At 41.1% G+C, this 21,515-nt stretch overlaps 1 protein-coding gene across 4 annotated transcripts in view; it reads left to right on the forward strand.

The window, feature by feature from the left end:
* ADAMTS9 (ADAM metallopeptidase with thrombospondin type 1 motif 9) overlaps positions 1–21,515 on the forward strand; it is a 160,440-nt gene that overhangs the window by 38,871 nt on the left and 100,054 nt on the right. For all 4 annotated transcript variants that reach the window (XM_072785511.1, XM_072785514.1, XM_072785513.1 and 1 more), the window contains 8 exons: positions 835–981; positions 2,196–2,337; positions 3,327–3,422; positions 9,801–9,946; positions 18,763–18,944; positions 19,030–19,166; positions 20,682–20,799; positions 21,052–21,147. In XM_072785511.1, coding sequence (XP_072641612.1) covers positions 835–981; positions 2,196–2,337; positions 3,327–3,422; positions 9,801–9,946; positions 18,763–18,944; positions 19,030–19,166; positions 20,682–20,799; positions 21,052–21,147 — 1,064 coding nt within the window. The remainder of the gene's footprint in view (positions 1–834; positions 982–2,195; positions 2,338–3,326; positions 3,423–9,800; positions 9,947–18,762; positions 18,945–19,029; positions 19,167–20,681; positions 20,800–21,051; positions 21,148–21,515) is intronic.

Genomic DNA, 21,515 nt, shown 5'->3' on the forward strand with positions numbered 1-21,515 from the left:
TGCTTCGTATCATGTTTCCCCCCATTTTCTCTGGCGAAGCCAAGAATGGCAAGTATGTGTTAATGCTGCTGCTGAGTTCTCTCCCAGGCCCGGGAGGACATTGGCACTCCATCACTCCAGGGGCAGAACGTGGATTAGCTGAAGAATCCTTTTGTGCCCAGCTTTTTAGGAAGCCAGTACCAATCAATTGGCGTTGGCAGGAAGCATGAAACTATTTGCTATGTCTGCATTAAGCCAATTGGATTGGCATGCTTGCAGCTTCCCTTAATGGGTGTTATTGTGCACGAACTTTGCATACTTCTGTCATGATATACCTAACACGGTTATATCATTTGTCAACCTGACCCAAAAGGAGGAAATGCCAAGACCCATAGTGAGCTTCTTATTAGAAAACTTCTGGCTTCAAGTTTTGAACTTGACCGACTCTTTATATATTCACAGTGTTATCATAACTTGCCAAATTCTTGACTCTATAAATTGGCCTTTCACAGCTTATTAGGAATTTCAACTACTGTATTCTAGCACCAACTACAGCACATTCAGAGCGCCTGCAGTTCCAAAAAGTACCCTTAACCCAGATAATGAGCTACTCAACATCTTTTTTTATACATTAAAGGCACTTTGTATTAAATTGGGTGAGAATTACATTCTATGCTGCACTCCACCTTGAATCATCCAGGAAGTTTCCTCCTGCTCCCTGGCATGTAGGTTCTTATCCACAATGCAGAAGGCAGTTAACTTTTTTCTCTTAGACAGATGCATTCTTGAAGCAGTGATAACAGCTCAACGTTTTGGTATTTATTGACATTCCTGTCTTTGTCTTGTCGGCCTTAGGTTTAACATGCCTCATGATGACAACAACAAGTGCAAGGAGGAAGGAGTCAAGAGTCCTCAGCATGTCATGGCTCCTACATTGAACTTCTATACCAACCCCTGGATGTGGTCAAAATGTAGCCGAAGATATATCACTGAGTTTTTAGAGTAAGACTTAAGCTTTCTTCTAGCACAGGCTTCTTGTGTCTGGCCTCCATGTAGTGAACTCATTGTGGGAAAGAAAATGTAGAGCCAAGCATTCCTTTGGAGTTGTTATTTTTGTTGACATTCCTGGGAGGAGGTAAAAAAAATATTCTCCAACATCTGTGCAGTTCCTCGCCTTGCCAGAGTTTTGAAGATTACAGACTGAGCTAACGAAAAAGTAGGGATCTTAAAGAGAAGATGTAAATGTTGCTTCGTTCTTGGTGAAGCTCTAAGGTCTGCTCAGGTCTTGGGGGAGGGCCCATGGGTGTGATTACACGATGAAGAAGGCCACAAATAGTTATGTGGTTCTGACTTAGTCATTTTGGCTCAAAAAAGGGGAGGGTAGTGAGATGACCCCAAAAAGGGTTATGTGGGTGGATGAAAATCACACAGACCTCCATGTTGTTGAATTAAGAACATTCTTTCTCTGTCTCTCTTCCCCCCCCCTTCTTTCTTTTCTTCTCTTGTTTTGTTTTTTAAGCTTCCTGCCAGGCTGCTCAAAGATCCAATTACATTATACAATATTCCTGTGTCACAGATTTATTGCTCCTCTCTCCCAGATGTACGAAAGGTTAAGTGATTGTCCAAGGTCACTGGGTGTATATTTCTCCAGCCACAGGGAAGAGAGGGCTTATTAATCAGAACTCACCAGGTGTGAATTTTCCAGAAGAGGTGTTTGCAGAAAAGTCAAAGAGCTGGAGGGTTGCTGTTTTTCTTTTTAACCAGATGATCTGAAGTGTTTGTTCTTATAGTTGTTGATTCACTCGCTCATCTGCTCAGCAAACATTTACTAAAGACCCGTTGCTATGGTGTTTAGAGCCCCATGCTTGGATGAAAAAGACACTATCTTTGCCCCTAAGAAGCTTACAATCTATTGGAGATGATGGTAAAGAAATAAATAGATCATTGCCCCGAAATGTGCCAAATGCTGTAGAAGCCACATATTTCCTACAGACTATGTTGTATGGATAATCAGCAGTTTCCGCAAACAAGTATACACCAAAAATAGAGCTTCAGCTTCTGGACTTTAGCGTGGGAAGTAAAGAATAAAGCGCACTCGAAAAAGGAACAATCCTCTCCACCTTTAAAATGGCAGGATGGCATTCACTGTCATCTGGACCTTTTGGCAGCCCCTTTTGTCTCTACTCTCAGCATCTGTATTTTTCTGCTTTCCACAGCACTGGGTACGGCGAGTGTTTGCTTAATGAACCTGAATCCAGACCCTACCCTTTGCCTCGCCAACTGCCAGGCCTACTTTACAACGTGAATAAACAATGTGAATTGATTTTTGGACCAGGTTCTCAGGTGTGCCCATATATGGTAAGTATTTGGGGGCGACTTCTGCCCTCATCCATTGACTCTGCATGTTTTTAATTCATCGTTTTCCACTGGCTTCTCACTCTAACATAAACCACCGGTGGTAAAGTTAAGAATGGTTCATTGACTATTAATGACAACAATAATAGTGATAATGATGATAAATAGGAATAGTGCTGTTAGGTGGTGCTTCACCGACACATTCTCACTTTACTCTCATGACAGCCCAAAAGGGAGATGTCATTCTGATTTTCATATTACACATGGGAAACCAAGGCTCAGAGAGGACAGGGTTTCAGGGCTGGTGATGGCACAGCTCTGCCCTTTCCTCTCCTTGTCTCCTTTCATCCCACTGACTTGTCCAGATGACCTTTATTACAGAGACTCTTCTAGATTCTGTAAAGGTCATCCATGAGACAAACCTGTTTCCCTGTTTTAGCTTGTCAGGTCTGTGCACTATGACCACATGGCACTTGAAATCATTTCTGGAGGTAGCTCAACTGGTGGGTGTAGGATATTTTAATGCGTGTGTCGTGGGCACTTGGACCAATGATATCCAGTGGTTATCAGGATGCAAATGGACAAAAATGTGCTTCTCTGAGGTGCCCTGTTTTCTGCCTTTGGGTGTTTGGTTGGTTGGTTTGGTGGGAGAGACTTCTGAGATAGCATAGTGAATTGGGAAGTACAGTGATTATATGGAAATAATAAAAATTTTTGAATGAAACTTACCCATGTTTATATTCTTTTCTGTGTTACTCATGATAGCAAACAGCCTCCTTTTATATCACCTGAAGTCCTGCCAGATGTAGAAATGTGTTTCATGGGCTGCTCTCTGTGGCCCTTGGAATATTTTATCATTCATCATACCAAGATTACAAATCCCTTTCTAACCTATGCAGTCTTGTTGGCAAAATGTTGATTGAGAGCAATCTCTGCCTGGTTCCATATTGTCTAATCACATTACCACTGACTTGTTTAACTTAATTGGACAGATGCAATGTAGACGACTCTGGTGCAATAATGTGGACGGAGTGTGCCGGACTCAGCACACGCCCTGGGCAGACGGGACCGAGTGTGAGCCTGGAAAGGCAAGTAGCACCCTGATATGTTCTTTTGTCTTGGGGCAGCAGAAATGGGCAAAATGTTAGCTGTCAGCTTATTCACCATTGTTTAGTGTATGTTTAGTGATGCAGTGTGTTTTAGCATGCATAATACTTTTGGGGGGCAGGAGTTCAACCTTACTTTTGAAAATTGTGAAAACTTGTATTATAGCATAATATTGATACAAGACACAGAGCTAACATTAGTGCCTTGACTTAAAAACATCCTTTCTCTCATTTTAACATTCCTGAAATCCCAATGTGTTTTTTAGTTTAATGTGAGACAGCTTTTTTTTTTTTTCTTTTCTCTATCTCTTTTTGGGGTGGCAGTGGAAGACTGTTTTCAAATTCATGGAGCATCTTAAAATCAAGGAAACCGGTGCGCCTAGGTGGCTCCGTCGGTTAGGCATCCAACTCTTGGTTTCAGCTCAGGTCGCGATCTCAGGTCTTAGGATTGAACCCCTGCATCAGGCTTTGCACTCAGCACAGAGTCTATTTAAGATTCTGTGCCTCTGGGATCCCTGGGTGGCGCAGCGGTTTGGCGCCTGCCTTTGGCCCAGGGCGTGATCCTGGAGACCGGGATCGAATCCCACGTCGGGCTCCCGGTGCATGGAGCCTGCTTCTCCCTCTGCCTGTGTCTCTGGCTCTCTCTCTTTCTCTCTGTATGACTATCATAAATAAATAAAAAAAATTAAAAAAATAAATAAATAAATTGGAATGGCCTTAATTTAAAAAAAAAAAAAAAAAGATTCTGTGCCTCTCACTCTGCTCCTTTCCCAGCTCTTGCATACTCTCTCTCCCTCTCTCTCTCTCTCTCTCAAATAAAGTTTAAAAAATCAAGGAAACACAGAAATACAGTGAATTTCCTTTGTTCACTATTGAGATACCAGTCCCTTTAAGGAGCTGTGATGTCCCCGGAGATATATGCAAATATAAACTCTGAGTTGGTTATAATGGTTCCCACTTATTTGTTAATAACCAAACAAAATCTGCTACATATACAGCCTAGAAATAACAATGCCTCATGCACCTAGTAATATGATTAGTGCAAACTTCTGCACCTGGTATCCATCTAAAAAATAAAGAAGTTAGTATAGTAGTGATATCCTTATCATCATCATCCTCATCACCCAAAATAATTGGCTAATAAAAGTTTTCGATCTAAATCTGATTTTTTTAATCCCTATGGAAAATGGTATTCTTTCACTCAACAGTGATGCAGACCCTGAACTGTATTCTGAGTCTCTTGTCATCCTTACATATAGTTTTCCTTTCTTCTCTCTTCTTCCCATTGTCCATTTTACTCACTTCTAATATTCTGTTCTTTTCTTATTTCATTTTTCTCCACTTTGGAGAAATGAGTAGCACTCAGAATGTTTCCACAGAAGGTGTCCTCAGAAGTGACAGACTTTAACTCTCCCTTCCCCAATTTTAAAGAACGGGGACAGAAAAAGAAGTGACTTGCCCAAGGTCACTGAGCTCATTAGGGTCCTGTCCCCACATTCCAGCCAGTCCCCAACCTATTTTCCTCCTTTACTTTATCTGAAGGGGCCACAGGATCTGCTCTAGTGGCCACACCTCAAGCTCACTGAGCTACTTCAGTTTCCAGTGGATCTAACAGGAGTACTAGTAGTGGCTTCTTTACTCATCTGCCATGGTGGTTGTAAAGTTGCATGAGCTGGGGGGTTTGGATATTATTTGAAAAACTATAAAATTCAGTACAAAAGATTAAAAATTATAATGAAGCTGATTTTATACTTGACTAACTTGGTGATAAAATTGGCTCATGTTCTTACTTCTTAATGGCTAAGACCTAAGCAATTGAGAATATAGCTTTCTCCAATAACAGACTAACCAAAACTATATATGGACATGGACTCAACAGCTTTTGCACCTTTCATTAGCTTAAAAAAAAATAGATCTCCTTAGCCGGAGTGAAATTTTCACTTTTTGTAAGACATTTAACTCAACATGTTGATGGCCAGAAGATCATGGGTTTGAGTAGGAATACAGATCTCAGGTTTCCATGGCAGCCATTAAGAATTTATTCATTCTTACAAAATGATGATGTGGCCTCAGAGTCCTGCTAAAACACAGTGACCTAGGCGGATGGTAGCAACTGACGCAAAATGACAACAGATTATACCTAGTTGATGACTTGGTTAGTTGGCTTGAGTCAGAGCCAGCCCACTATATTACTTAAATTGATTCTGTTTAATCTCAGAAAAATCACCAGTATTGTGTGTTATGGTTCTTAGCCGATCTGATGCACTCACCTATTTTTTCTATTTCTGATACATATTATTGCTGGGAAAACCATAACAAAGAATTTTCAGTAATATGATGAAGTGAATCATATTGAGTGAAATTGCCATGAACAGGGCTGCCAACCTCACTGTCTGTAGCAGTGTGGTATCCCAGTCAATCTTAGAACACAAAAGAATTCAGGAGGACGTCTGTTGTATCTTTTTCTAATCTCCTGTTTTTGTAACAGACGCAGAAGATAAGGGATTGCAGGGTAATCTTATACCTGAGAGATGGGGAAATTTGGGAGGTCTCTCAGAAGTGTTTTTCCATGTATGCTTGTGTTTAGCAAGAGCAACAGACTTCAAGGCATTCCAAAGGATAGGCTTAGAACCCTCTCAGAGAGGCAGCTATGTGGAGGACATGATAGGTACGCTGTTCTGTTTTAGAAAAAGTGGCCAAGTCTAGCAGCTTTTATTAAAGATGTGGGCATATGTGTGTTTATTTCCCTGAAAAGCATTTATGCATTTTGCAAATGCTAAAGATGGTGGATATGTTGGCATAGAAATTCCTTGTGTTTTCTTTCATTTTGTTTTGTTTTCTTAGAATTGGCAGTATTCTCCAGCCGATTCTGACTCCCTTTGCGGTAGGGTTAATTTTTTGTTTCTTTCTCTTCTTTCTGCCCTGCTCCCTCAGCAGTGATCTGTCTTGGCTGCTGACAAAGTTATTTTGATGAATGACTCTAATTCTCTTTATTTTCTCCATTGTCTTGTTAAGCCCATTAACATTTCATTTTAACCCTATTTGTGAGCTGAGATTTGAAACTCTTGTTTTAAGCCTCTTTGGAACAAAATTGATCTCTAAGTCCCTCTTCCTACCTCCTAAAAAAAGATGTGTTTAGGTAAAATACCATTTAATGGTTCTGGATACTTTTAGAAAAGGCTGGCTATATTTTGGCTTGGACTCCACCAGCCACTTAGTGTTATGTTATGATATAGTGGCTATTCCAGTATGTAAGTATTGTTTGTCAAATTTGACTGGTAAAGTAGATGATCTTGGTACATAACTGCCAAACAGCTCTGATTTCCAGCCTCTGTCACCTCAGGCACTTCTCCTGTTCTTCTAAGGTTCTTTTTCTCCTTCCCTTTCTACCCATCAGTGGTCATATCAATAAAGGATATTTGATTTGCAGATTAGTTTTTAAAGAAGTATAGAATTTCTTGTTATTTCGTAGAATTTATAAAATATGTTCCTAGCAGCAAAATTTGAGGGCTAAATTGGAGGGTCATCTGCTATGACCCCAATTGAATATTAATTAGGAATTTTGTTTAGGTCAGACCGAATTATAATAATGTAAACAAATTAGCTATTTTTTCTGACACAAAAAGAAACTAGTCCAAAACTAGGCAGGTGATGGAACTGTTGTGGTAGCTCCACAAATCTCAGAGACCCAGGTCCCTAATTTCTTCCTGTTTTACTATCATGTGCAAATGGTCCTTAAGGTCACAGAATAGCTGCAGCAACTCCAGCCATCAAGTGGGAGTTCTAGGCAGAATGAAGCCAAGGGTCAGGGGACAAAGGGGCAAAAATACCTTCCCAGAAATATCACCCAAGGAAGTCTTCTGACATCTCTTTGACCACTCTTATCTGTACAAGAATCTGGGGAAATATAGATTCTGTTTTCAAGGACAAAGGAGAGAATAGATATTGGGTAGACAACTTGGGAGCCTGAGCATCATCTAACTACGTCATTAATCTTGCTTTTGTCTTAATTTTTTCTTTGCTTATGCATCAAAACCCATTTGCTCATAACTGAGAAGCAGCATGTGTCACAGTGAAGAGTGTGCCCTTGAGTCAGATTGTTTTTGTTTTGGTCTCAGCTCTGCCCCTTACTGATGTTCATATCAACTTGTGTGTGCCTCCACTTTCCTTTCTGTAGAAATGAGGGTAATAAGAGGACCGTACCTATCTCGTAGTGTGCTATGAGGACTAAGTTAATATATATCTAATGCCTAGAACAGTGCCTGACCAATACGAAAGGCTGTGTGAATGTTTGCCATTATCTTACTGACTTTATTTAAGTCAGGTCCCTTATGTGTTCAGCTGTGTGCTGAGTGCTTTAGACATGCTGTGTCTTGTGTCCTACTCAAGAAAACTTTAGCAAATTGATCTCCATTTTTCAGTCAGGGACTCACCTAGGGTCACAGAGTTAGTCTGTGGAAGAGCCGCAACTCACTACCAGACCATTGGCCTGCCGAGCTTTGTCCTTCTAAGACCTTCACTGTCCAGTATGGCAGCCAATAGCCCCACATGTCTAGTGAGCCCTTCAAATGTCAGACTGAAAAAATTAAAAAAAAAAAAAACTTAAAAATTGGGGATCCCTGGGTGGCGCAGCGGTTTAGTGCCTGCCTTTGGCTCAGGGCGCGATCCTGGAGACCCGGGATCGAATCCCACATCGGGCTCCCGGTGCATGGAGCCTGCTTCTCCCTCTGCCTGTGTCTCTGCCTCTCTCTCTCTCTCTCTCTCTGTGTGACTATAGTAAATAAATAAAAATTAAAAAAAAAACCTCAAATGTCAGGCTGAACTGAGATGTGCGTGAGTGAAAATACCACCAGGTGTTGAAGACCTAGTATGAGAAAGAGTATAAAGAAATCCCATAATTTCATATCAGTTCCATACGGAAGTAATAATATTCCGATATCTTGAACTGAATAAAAGGTATTAAAGTTAATTTCAGTTTTCTTTTTACTTGTTTTCACATGGCTTCTGAACATTTAAAGGAAAGTGTACACATGTGGCTTATGGCACATTCTCATTGGATGGTGGTACTCTAGACCAAGCTAGCTCTCTCATTTATTTTTATGTGCATACGTTCCAATAAATGTTCACAACCCCTGTAAAGACAAATACCAAACGATGTCAGAGAGCAATGTCATCACCCCTTCCTCTGCCCACATTTCTTGGGCTTGGCGTTGCCCGGGATTCTTTGAAGGCAGAAGCTTTTAAGCCTCAGCCCAACAGCCCAGGGAAAAGGATATTCCAGGCGAATAATTGCAAGAGCAAAGGCACCGCAGAATAGCGAAAGCTTAAAGGCTGGTGCTCTCTGAACGATCGTTCACCAAGCCTGGTGTGTGGCTGCCCGTTGGGTCTGGGACCTTCACCTGCATCTTATTTGTCGTGTGCTTTCCCAGCCCACACCCCCACCCCCGGCCTCTGCGGGCCTCTGCCTCTGCCCGTGCCCTCCCTGCAGATAAATCACGGCAGCCAGCCACCACCAGCTCCACTTCAGAGATCTGAGCGAGCCGCGGGGCATCACCCTCCTGCCGCCACTGTCGCCACTCTTCCTTTGTCCGCTGCTCAGTGACCTCGGCTTTGTGTCAGGGCCTCACACCCCAACAATGGCAGAGGGTTGAAATGGGCTTCTCGAATCCCTTGTCCTGCTGAGGAGTTTTATTCTGTTTTGTTTTGTTTTAAGCATCATGGCCTTCTTCCTGCTGTAGGCTGGAGAATCTGAAACCATGAGTAACAAAAAAGCAATAATGTTTAGGGCTCTCTGTACTATGTCCATTTTGCACTAGTCTCATCCTGTGTGCTTTGGTGGAGTGAGTTTATAGGAATCATGTAACTTGCTTTTTCTTCTCTCCCACCTAATTAAAATTGGCTTCTCAAATCTGTGGGGAGCAGTAAAAAATATTTTACCAAGCTCATAACGTCTCTGAGCCTTCCTGATGGAGATTCGCTCTACAAATCCAGTAACTCATTTTGGCCCCATCTACAACCAGTAGGCCCACTTCCTCTCCTCATTTTTCCAAGCAGACTAATTGAGCACTTCGAAGCTGGCCACTGGAGTTACCCTGACAGCCTGGAGCCAACAACTCATTGGCTCATTGTATTCAAGCAAGTGGTAAATGAAGACATGACCTAAAATCAATGAGTATGAGATTAAAATCCCTACCGTTTCCATTGTTCATACAGATGATGAAATGGCAGCATTTCAAACCAGCACGTGGTGGGGGGTAGGGAGGGAAATGAAGTATGGCATATACTCACTCAAAAGGACAGCAGGTCCTACAATGTCTCCAGCACCGAGCTCTCCCTCACTGTTCCCCTTATTAAATACAGCACTGCAAGTTTGGATTTTGTGTCCCCAAAGAAATGGAGGTCCCCGTGACTGATGGATCCTGGGGCAGTTGGAGTCCCTTTGGAACCTGCTCAAGGACGTGTGGAGGGGGCATCAAAACTGCTGTTCGTGAGTGCAACCGACCAGAGTAAGTCCTACAGCTTCTTGCTGTCATTATTGGGATTGCATGAGTGGCACGTTCCGGAAGAGAGTGATTTATCTGGAGGCAGATGGAGAGAGAGCTCTTTCCCAGTTCCAGAGTGAGTGGATTTCTAGGGCTGCTTAGACTGTTAATATCCAATCTCTTTCTTCCCAAGTGCTCTCCTCTGTAGTAAATCTTCTCCCAGGGTCCTTTATTAAAAGTTCTGTCTACCAAACAGTAGATGCTGTCGTGTCAGTTGGTCTGTTTAATAATTTGACATTCAGGCATATCTTACTGTCTCTCGGGCTTGATATAGCAGGCTAACAAAGTGAACATATGTATTTTCCTGAGGAGATGAAGAAACTGGACATTTCTATCTAGATTGTGGGTAACTTATTGCCTTGCCAGTTAGCTACTAAAATGCCGAAAAGGGCACACAGACCCCCAGGGTGGCATTAGCAGATCCAAAGGGACTGGGAACCCCAAGTTGAGAATTACTTTTAGAATCAAGCTAGTTGCTGTACAGATGAGACACCAAAGGTCCCATCCCGCAACTGGATAATGTACTGGATTGGGAGTGTCCTGACTTTGGGGATAATTCTCATTATGTGACCATGGCTGTCTTTACCAGCCTAGCCTTGCTAGGACATGTTCAAATGAAGTTAATGCGGTTCCCCCCCCGCCCGCCAGCATCTATCACAATAGGCATGTATGTTTAGAGGGAGATTTAAGAAATCATATTTTCATTATAGGGAATGACATCAAATTTTGTGTGGGCCTAATGTGTATCAAATCTAAAGGAACAGAGAGATAATACATGATATAATTGCCATTGAACCTATATAGGCTGGTGGAGGGGGGCAAGAATTCTTCATAGAATAGGAATAGGTTTTTACGCCGGGACACCTGCACCCCGATGTTTCTAGCAGCAATGGCCACGATAGCCAAACTGTGGAAGGAGCCTCGGTGTCCAACAAAAGATGAATGGATAAAGAAGATGTGGTTTATGTATACAATGGAATATTACTCAGCTATTAGAAATGACAAATACCCACCATTTGCTTCAACGTGGATGGAACTGGAGGGTATTATGCTGAGTGAAGTAAGTCAGTCGGAGAAGGACAAACATTATATGTTCTCATTCATTTGGGGAATATAAATAATAGTGAAAGGGAAAATAAGGGAAGGGAGAAGAAATGTGTGGGAAATATCAGAAAGGGAGACAGAACGTAAAGACTGCTAACTCTGGGAAACGAACTAGGGGTGGTAGAAGGGGAGGAGGGCGGGGGGTGGGAGTGAATGGGTGACGGGCACTGGGTGTTATTCTGTATGTTAGTAAATTGAACACCAATAAAAAATAAATAAATAAATAAATAAATAAATAAAAAAAGGAATAGGTTTTTAGATGGATAAACCAATAACTATGTTTAAGACCTAGTTGTTTTGGGATTATGTAAAGTGATTTCATGCACAGTACTCAGCTATGTTTCACAGCCTACATTAGGGATAGCAGACAGAATTATAGACAGAAGCAAGCAGGTAAAATAGGGAAGTGGGCTGGTACAGGATACTGGGGTTGTCTTGTGCAGGGTGGTAGAAATCAAGTGCAGGGTGCTGCTCAGACCTAGCTGGTTGTTCACAGGTAGGAAGAGGGCCTAGTGTGGACAGTGCTTCCAGTTGTTGTTGTTTTTTTAAATAAGAAGAAAATATGAGTTGTATTAACCAAAAAAAGAACATACTTTTAGGCCACTGTTGTAATCTCTGGCCTAATAAATACTCATTAGTACAAATCACAGATAATGATCTATTTGTTTTCATTTATTTTTATCCACAGTCCCACATTTATTTCGTGTCCACATGATATTAGTCTCTATAAAGACAACTAAAGAGCCATATTATGACATAGACTGTTACAGACATAAGTCTGTAACTTATGGGTATAAAAACTAAACATTAGGTTATTAATAGAGTCTATTATTGTGTTATTTGAATAATAGTACAAATATAGTACATGCTTTCAAAAACTCCAGGCACAAAACTATATGATATAAAAATTTTTTATCATTGTTCTTCCTACCTCCCACCTGCTCCCCACAAGGAGATAACCAGGGGAAAATGATTTGATATGTATCACTTTGGACTTTCAAAAAAGATTTGTCATATAATATGTAGTATATGGAATAAGTATTCTGTAACATAAAATAAGGATCATAGTACATATAGTGTTCTACAACTCACTTTTTAAAGTCAATTATAAATCCTAGCTGTTTGTATTGTTGAAGTTTTAAAATAAAGCATTTTAAGCTAATAGCAGGTATGACACTTTTTTTAATTAAAAACTATTTGGTGGCTATAGTGAGCCAAATTATTATTATTATAGTGAGCTGTTATTGTGACAAAGATATTAATATTGCCAACAAGTAGACATTTTTGAGATTGTGCCCCAAGAATACTTCATTCAAAAGAAGTAGGTTTTTTTTTTTTTTTTAAAGTCTTAGAGCAGTTCTAGAGGTAATGTGGAAAGTGGAGAGAGATAAATCACTCCATAATTGGAATGAGCCAGACAAAGAAAATCACCCAGTGTAAAGATCTCAGCAGGAAAGGATCTTGAGCTTCAAAGTAAAGCAAAGATCCTCACATTCAGAAGTTAGGAACTGATCATTAAAGACTTCAATTAGAGGTCCTTGTCCTTGCTCTTTGCTATGGGAGGTTTTAAAAGAAGACAATCCCCTGAGCTGAGTGTCAGCACTGACATCATTTCATTAAAGCTCTTCCAAGTTATTTGCACTTTGGGATGTCCCTGTGAATTGAGGAAGGAGTCTGCCTCAGAAAACTAAGTTTACAATGGCAGCAGTGGGTAAGTCAGTTTGACAAGAGAAAGGGACACAGAAAAGGGAAAATCAGATCCACATCTCCGTTTAAAAGCCTGTTCAGAGAAATTCACAGAGCAGATGGTTCATTATGCAGAATGCAAAAGTGATTGCTTCTGATTCTCAAGGAATTGGAGGGGAATGGTGGCCCCGTCACTGGCAACCTGCTTTTTCCCAGTTGGAGTGGTCTTTTGAATATAATGTAGAGCCTCATTTTTTGTATCCAAAGTATGTCTCTATTAAGAACATTGGTTTGTTTTTATTTTTCTTTCACAGTATTCATGCAATTCAAGGATGTTTTTAGCATCCAGATATTTTATGCTATATATTTAGGTTTTTTTTTTCCTTTGAAAGCATAAAAGCTACAAAAGAGAAGTAAGTAGCCTTGCCATGCACATGGGACTTATGGTGCCTTATGAGCAAACTGTAGAAACCTGATGCTTTCTGATTTGGGCAAATGGTTTTTGGTCTCAGCTAGTATGCAGTGCTACTCGTTTGCCATCATGAGAATGGGGCCTATTTTGTCTTTAAATGCTTTATTTGTTTTTTAAGCCCATTTATGACCCATGTCTTATAGGTAAGATTAACATGTGTCCTGATTTGTAAAGACAGTACCAGCTTATATCTGTTGTCAGGAGAAGTTATTAATAACTTACCTGTTACTTTTTCTAAGTGTCCTGGATCAGACAATTAATTACATGCAGTAAAATCTAAAATCAGAACCACCAAAAACATAACTTAGAGTACCAAAACAAGGCCAGCATTTTAACTAGAAGATGCATCATCAGACTACTGGGCCCTATCCTTGTTATTTTGTGCCCCAAAATGACCCTGAGCTTCCTGGTGGTTAGAACAGAATTTTATTTTTATAGGTCCATCAAAATAAAAAAGCATGCCCACTTTTTTGGGAAAGGCAAAGCTTTCCCACTTCTGGTGCTTCTATTTTGCTTTTAAATTAGAAAGTTAAATTAAAAACTAATAAGCTCATAGATATTTTTAAAAGATCGTGAACTAGATATTTTCCCATTTAGGCTTTCACCATAGTAACTGCTTACGAAGTCTGACGTACAAGGTAATAGACATGTGTCTATTTTATCTATGAAAACTAATCTCTCATTTGGCTATAAAGAACTGCAGGAAAGTTTGTTTTTATTTTTAAGGCACTGAGTTGGATAAGCTTATTTCAAAATTCAAGAATTGATTGCTTTGGGAAAACCATTAACTAATAAATGAATAAGAATATTCAAGTCTATAGACCACTCCATTTGGAAGGATCATTAATGATCACAAGTACAGCTCCTTGGCTCATCCCATCTAATCCTTGAATAGCTTTACAGCATCCTCTGCAGTTGGCTATTAGAACCCTTCTCAAAACCCTCCACACACAGAAAACATATTATCTTTTGGTCCTGCCTGCCATATAGTTAGAATTTCCTTCCCTGTGCTAACCCTAAACTGCCTTCTTCAGTTCATTTAAGTAGAGACAAAAGTTGAGATTTCTGTTCACACCCATTTGCAGACCAAAGTTTAGCTTTCCTTCAGGGTGGAATGCCTGTGATGATGTTTGCAAAAATTCCTTTGTAGCTTTGGCCATGTAGTCTCATGAATTTTTTTGTATATAGGTTTGGTTGTGTAATGTGTACTTGAAAAAAAGATTCAGGTTGGCTGTGCTGATATTCAGGTTGGTTACTTTCATAGTAATTAATCTAGTAACTTCTGCAAGTCCTTTTCATCTCTATCTGACATGAAGATTTTTTAAAGGATCTTAATAGTTGGAAAATGTAATTAGTATTTTTTAAAGCTGCATTTCCTATAATTTTTATTATTTGTATGGAAAAAATACTCTATCTACTTAAGCTATTAAATTATAACACGATTTTTTTCCATGCTGAAAGGTGAGTTCAATCAGCTATATAGCCTTTCCGATTACACAGTCCTTGCAAATCAGGCAGAGATGCTTTGGGATAAAGGAAAAGCCATATATTTTGAAAGGACAAATTTGTGTTTATTAATAAAGAATAATCTGTCTTTACATAAAAAGCAAATAAAGTCACAGAATGAGTCTTGATATGGATATATCAAGAGAGGCAGCATAAGAAAGGCACCAGATCCTAAGCTTTGGGTCACAGAAACCTAGGCAGGTCTGTCAGCCAGTGATTCTCACTTAATGGGCCTGTCACCTTGCCAGGTCACTGAACATTTATGAACCCCATTCAAACAAGCATTCAGGAACAAAGATGCCACTACCTACCTCACAGCATAGCTGGACAAGTCATACAAAGTGGCATGAAGCCTTGCACACAAGAGTAGCTCAGGGGTGGTCAGACCTTTACCATACAGTAATATTTTTCCATAGAAAAACTCAGTAAATTTTTTAGACTTGCAGATCACAGGTTCTCTGACACAACTATTCAACCTCACGGATCCATTGGGAAAAATACACAGGCAACAACATATAAAGAGGGGAGTGGCTATATGCCAATAAAACCTTATTTACAGACACTGAAAGTTGAATTTCATATCATTCTTATATGTCTCAAAATATGTGTTTTGTTGTTTCTTAATTTTTAAGACAGAAAAATCATTCTTACCACTGTATGAGAACAGGCGGGATCCCTGGGTGGCGCAGCGGTTTAGCGCCTGCCTTTGGCCCAGGGCGCGATCCTGGCAGGCCCGGGATCGAATCCCACGTCGGGCTCCCGATGTATGGAGCCTGCTTCTCCCTCTGCCTATGTCTCCGCCTCTCTCTCTCTCTGTCTCTCTCTGTGACTATCATAAAAAAAAATAAAAAAAAAAAAAAAAGAGAACAGGCAACAGGCAGGATTTGGTGCCCAGGCTGTAGTTGGCAGGCCCTTATAATAGCTATACATTTACTGTGTGGCAGACCTTGCTCCAGTGCTTTGAATGTATTAACCCAGCAGACCCTCACTCATCTTGATGTAGATACCAACATCGTCTGTCTTCCTTTTACAGATAGAGAAACTGAGTCTTAGAAAGATTCAGCAACTTGCATAAGATTACATCATTATTAACAGGCAGGCCTGGGGGGCACGTGGGTGACTCAGTGGTTGAGCATCTGCCTTCAGCTCAGGTTTTTATCCTGGGGTCTTGGGATCAAGTCTTGCATCGGGCCCCTTGCAGGGAGCCTGCTTCTCCTTCTGCCTATGTCTCTGCCTCTCTCTCTGTGTCTCTCAGGAATAAATAAACAAAAATCTTTTAAAAAAGAAGAAAAAAAAAAAAAAGAGGAAAGCCTGGGATTCAAATCCTCAATTCCAGAGTCCATATTGATGAGCCTCAGCAATACCGCCTCTCAAGTGGAGTGTTCTTTGTTGTGTTGTTTATTTAAAATGTCATTTATAAAAAGAAATCACTAAATGCTATTTGCCCCTAGATAGTGGCCAAAAGTTAGCAAAGGTAGAAACTATTGCCATCTGAAGGGAGGCTGCCTATACATATTTATTTGCAGCCCAAGGAACTGCTGCATTTGGGCGATTTTAGGTATGAGTTAGGACTTGTTGTATAAGAGAGCCAAAAGAAAAAAAAACAACTTTTGATAATTTAATTTCAAAAAGAGAAATGAGTTACTTTCAGGAAATAAAGCAATGACCAATCATCTGTAGTTGGTTACGCAATTTTAAAAGTGTCCAAAAAGATCATTTTGAATTGAGGAAAAATTAAAGGAGGTCTTTCTTGTAGCACATTTAAAACAAGTTTCACCTGAAGAGGTATATGGGCCTGATCTGTTATTCACATGTAATCTGTGATATTTTATGCACGAGATTAGGGTGTCTTGGTACTGAGAGAAGAATTTGGAATCCAGGAAACCAAGGTTCTATCTCTATATGGCACCAAAAAAAAAAAGAAAACAAAAACAAACAAACAAACAAAAAAACCAAAACAACCAAAAAACCCCAACTCTGGACCATAGCTCCTGGATAACGTAGCAGAAAGAGTACAAAGAAAGAACCTGGGAAACTTGGAATTCTAGTCCTATCTCTGCTCTTCATGGCAAAGTACTTAACTTCTCTGAATCTCTTGCACCTTGGTATAAAAGTATTACATCTGCCTTAACCCTTGGGCAAGATATGAGTATGTTTTAGTGAGTCCAGTGCACAATGCAGCTATAAAGCATATGGATTTAATTGTGTTTGATGGAGAAACCATCAGACATAGACGCTTCAAGGTTATGTGCCATTTTGTATCCCTTGATATGGTTTTCTTTGCAATAAATAACAGTATTTATCAGAGTGCTTCCTAAGCTTCTCAGATTCATAACAAGCTGTTGAGGTGCCCAGTGTCATCTCTGTTTCACGTGTGCAGGACAGGCCAGGTGGTGTACACAAAGGCGTCCAGTGTGTAGCTACAAAGCCCATGCTCTCACTTTAGTCTACGTATCTTTGTTCTAGGGAGTGCACTGCAACAGTAGTTTGACCAGTGCCCCTTCCTGACACTTGGGCACCCTGTAGAAGCCCTGAGATCTGCCCCATATCTTAGCACAGATCCCATACTCAAAACAAACTGCTCAACTGGATCAGATTAGATTGAGAGTGCTGATGTATGAACACAGTAGCTGACATTTTTAGCATCTAGTGGGTGAGCTTATTTTAGAGAAAGGACAACTGATGTTCATGGAGGCTGAGAACTTCATCTAAGGTCACACGATGAGGATAGTTGAGACTGACCCAGATCCAGCTCCAGAGCCTTATCTGTTCTGCTGGACTGGCTAATCGTTCTGTACTTCACGGCATGGATGGATTTCCTATTTGTCCAAGTCCTGGTTTAACAAAACAAAACAAAAAACACTTTGGGCCCAACTACTCTGAGAGATTCATTTTAAAGAACAAAAGTGGGAAACTTTCTTTCAGAGATGTCCTAGGATAGCTGTGAAATCTGAACTGTTCCAGCCCTGGGTGGGTGAACCCAGCTTCCTATGATTCTGTGATCTTCCCATTTCCATGATGAATCTGGCAAGCTGTGGACTGCTAGGAAATGTGTTATATAGTTGACTCACTGGATCACATCTGGAAAATACGTGTACATTCGAATTTCATATAACTCGGGGTTGTATGCCGAGATGGAATTTGCACTGTATGCTGTGCAAGGCGTCCTCCATACTCTCATCCCACAATAGTTAATGAAACCAGTATGCTCTCCTGTTTCTCCTATTAGGCTAGTCAAAATAGGGGGATGTTCCTTTTATTCCATCTCACTTGTAAAACAAAACAAAGTAAAATAATGGTTGTGAGGGGGAAGGAAGGGAGGAGGGAGAGAATGAAGGGAAGTGGCATAGCATAAGTTTTAGGCTGGTCTTCTGTGAGAATATCATGTTACAAAAAGTAGACAGGGAGCATTCCAACTGCTCGTCTGTACCTTTTACCTTCCACATTTTGAAAACCAAAGGACTGAATTTTTAGGAGAAAGAGGACAGGTCATTGCCTGGTAAATCCCAGGCTTTGTATTTCTTTTTTTAAAAAAAAAGATTTTATTTATTTATTCATGAAAGACAGAGAGACAGAGACATAGGCAGAAGAAGAAGCAGGCTCCATGCAGGGAGACTGATGCAGGACTCGATCCCAGGACTCCAGGATCACGCCCTGGGCCGAAGGCCGGTGCTCAACTGCTGAGCCACCCAGGTGTCCCCCAGGCTATGTATTTCGAACTTGAAGTGTCACGCTCTGACATTCCATCCTCAGGACGGCCTTACTAGGTGGCACCTTCCCATTTTTACAGCGGAGGTACTGAGACTTGTCCAGGTTAAGTGACTTGCCCAAGGTCATGTACTTAATGGTGCAGAGGTAGAATTGCAAATGCAGATCTCAGAGCTTTTATCCTGTCCTCTGCCTTCGGCCACTTCAGACTTGCTTCCCTAGAAGACAGGAAGCCACCGATGAGAGAGTGGCGTGGGGAGGAATGCCTTGTAATACCCTGGGTGTGTTCTTTACCTTTCCCCAGGCCGAAAAATGGTGGGAAGTACTGCGTAGGGCGTCGAATGAAGTTCAAGTCCTGCAACACAGAGCCTTGTCTCAAGCAGAAGCGAGACTTCCGGGACGAACAGTGTGCTCACTTTGATGGGAAACATTTCAACATCAACGGTCTCCTTCCAAGTGTGCGCTGGGTTCCTAAGTACAGTGGAAGTAAGTGTATGTGGGGAGGCGTCTGCCAACGGGTTGCCAGGGTCCCGGCCCCAAAGTCACATCGCGTCGTGTTTTTCCTCTCTAGTTTTGATGAAGGACCGCTGCAAGCTGTTCTGCAGGGTGGCAGGTAACACGGCCTACTATCAACTCCGAGACAGAGTGGTTGATGGAACCCCATGTGGCCAGGACACCAGCGATATCTGCGTCCAAGGCCTTTGCCGGGTAAGTCCCAGACGGTGTTTTCTTCACCGTGTTGTCTTGTTGCTGCCACACTGTGGTCTGTGGCTTCCTTGATAGAAGCCGCAGCTGCTAATATCTGTGCACTGTCTCCAGGGAAGTGGTTTTCAAGTGTGTTTCCCAGGACAGCATCAGCAATGGATCACTTGGTTCTGATGGCGAAGTTTGAGAACCAGTGTCTTGCATTTTTCTGACTTTCTCAAGCTCTGGGAGGGTCGACACAAAACCTCCCCCACAAAAATGTACTGTGATAATTTATGCATACACATACTCCTTTGCTATAACCTCGGTGCTTGAGATTAAACCCAAATCCTTCCATAAGCAAAGTTTCTAGATTCAATAGCTCTGCTCCAGAAAGATGTCAAAAGGAATCAGATGCTAGTCAGGCCTCAATCGACTTCTCATTTTGATTTTAAGCACCAAAGCTGCTACCTGAGACATACCTGGTAATTACTCTTGGAAGGGAAATCGAGAAACTTCTGGCAGATAGTAAAGCACCACTGCAGATTTCTAGAGGGCTTGATACTATTTCACTGTTCTCACTGATCAGAAAGCATCCTTAAGGTAGCCAGGCTTTGCAATAATTGATTTGATCCTTGCATGTGGTCCAGGAAAATGGGTATTCTAGTCAGTAGGATTTGACCAAAAGAACCCCAGAGAGCTTCACCCACTTCCCGACTCAAAACCACGGCACACATTTCCTCATGAGTCTGTTTGTAGCAAAACGTTGAGCTTCTCCTCAGAGGCTAGCTCATGCAAATGAGCAACATGGTCAAGAATGTGAACTCTGTCCTGGTGTCCTGGCAGTTGCTGGTGTCCTCCTCAGATCTCAGTCACCACTGCTGCATTGCATTAAGATGTGGAGAATTTCCAGAGGCCCCTTGGAGCCTCAGGCCTCAAACTGGCAGCCTGGAGTCATGCTTTGTCCTCCATTCATAGCCAGTATTAAAACATGGGGGATTTCACGTAAAATCCAATTTTCCAGTGTCTCTTGGAGGACTGACAAATGTCAACACCGAGCTGCTATTTCTGATGACAGCAGTAGCCTAGATTTGACAGGGGTTGCTCCCTTCAGATGGGATGTGAGCTCATCAATTAGAGACAGTCCTTCACCCCGACTCCTATTTTTTTTTTCAGTCCTGAGCAATCCTTCTCATTTATTCTTATTTGTAGACTTGTACTTCTCCAGCTGGGTTTTTTGTTTGTTTGTTTTTGTTTTTTAAGTAATCTCTATACTCAACATGAGACTTGAACTTACAGCCCTGAGATGCAGTACTCTATCCCAGACCCTGGGATCATGCCCTGAGCCAAAGGCAGACACTCAACCACTGAGCCATCCAGGTGTCCCATCCACCCTTGCAGCTTTAAAGAGAGTTTCTTGTCATTTTTGAATGCATAATTCAAAGAAACATGCTACTTCCCGTATCATAATGTTTTATAATTTTTATAATTTGCTAATATTAATACTTACTGTTTGTTTCAAATGTTTCTTTTTAAAAGCAAGCTGGATGTGATCATGTTTTAAACTCAAAAGCCCGGAGAGATAAATGTGGAGTTTGTGGTGGTGATAATTCTTCATGCAAAACAGTAGCAGGAACATTTAATACAGTACATTATGGTAAGAACCCTGTTCCTAAAGAACCATGAGAGGGAAAATGCTAAAGTTTAAACACTGTTAACCACAGGTAATATGTCAAAGTGTTAATGTCAAGCATAAAATCAGTCTTGTTAAGGTACATTACCCACCTGGCTAGAAGACACTTAATAGCAAGAATTGTATTATATTCCTTCCTTGCCCATTTTTATATTCTGTACTTAGAGAAACTGAATTGTATTGTGGAATACTGAAGTGTGGCTAAATTCTTTTCAGGTTACAATACTGTGGTCCGAATCCCAGCCGGTGCTACCAATATCGATGTGAGGCAGCACAGTTTCTCAGGGAAATCAGAGGATGATAACTACTTAGGTAAGATGGCACGTCCCCTGCCATCAGTGAGAATTCGGATTCTCTGGAGTCATTGGCAGATGTTCCTTCCTTTCCCCTATGCACACAGAGAGCTGTTGGGTGTCATGTACTTTACTACAAGTAGTTGATCCTATAATTCACTCTTTTATTTCTCCCTCATGTGTATCACCACAGAGCACTGATGGAAGAGTCATGTCCTTACTCAAGTCAATATCAGGGGTTTATTCTGGATTATAATAAATAGGAAGGCCCTACATCAAAGTTTGAAAGCACTTACCATGTAAGTTCAGCATAAAAATCATTGTTCTCTTTGAGTCTTTAATTTTTTTTATTTATTTATGATAGTCACAGAGAGAGAGAGAGAGAGA

The sequence above is a fragment of the Canis lupus genome, chromosome 19 (assembly GCF_048164855.1).
Source record: "Canis lupus baileyi chromosome 19, mCanLup2.hap1, whole genome shotgun sequence".
Lineage (NCBI taxonomy): Eukaryota > Metazoa > Chordata > Mammalia > Carnivora > Canidae > Canis > Canis lupus.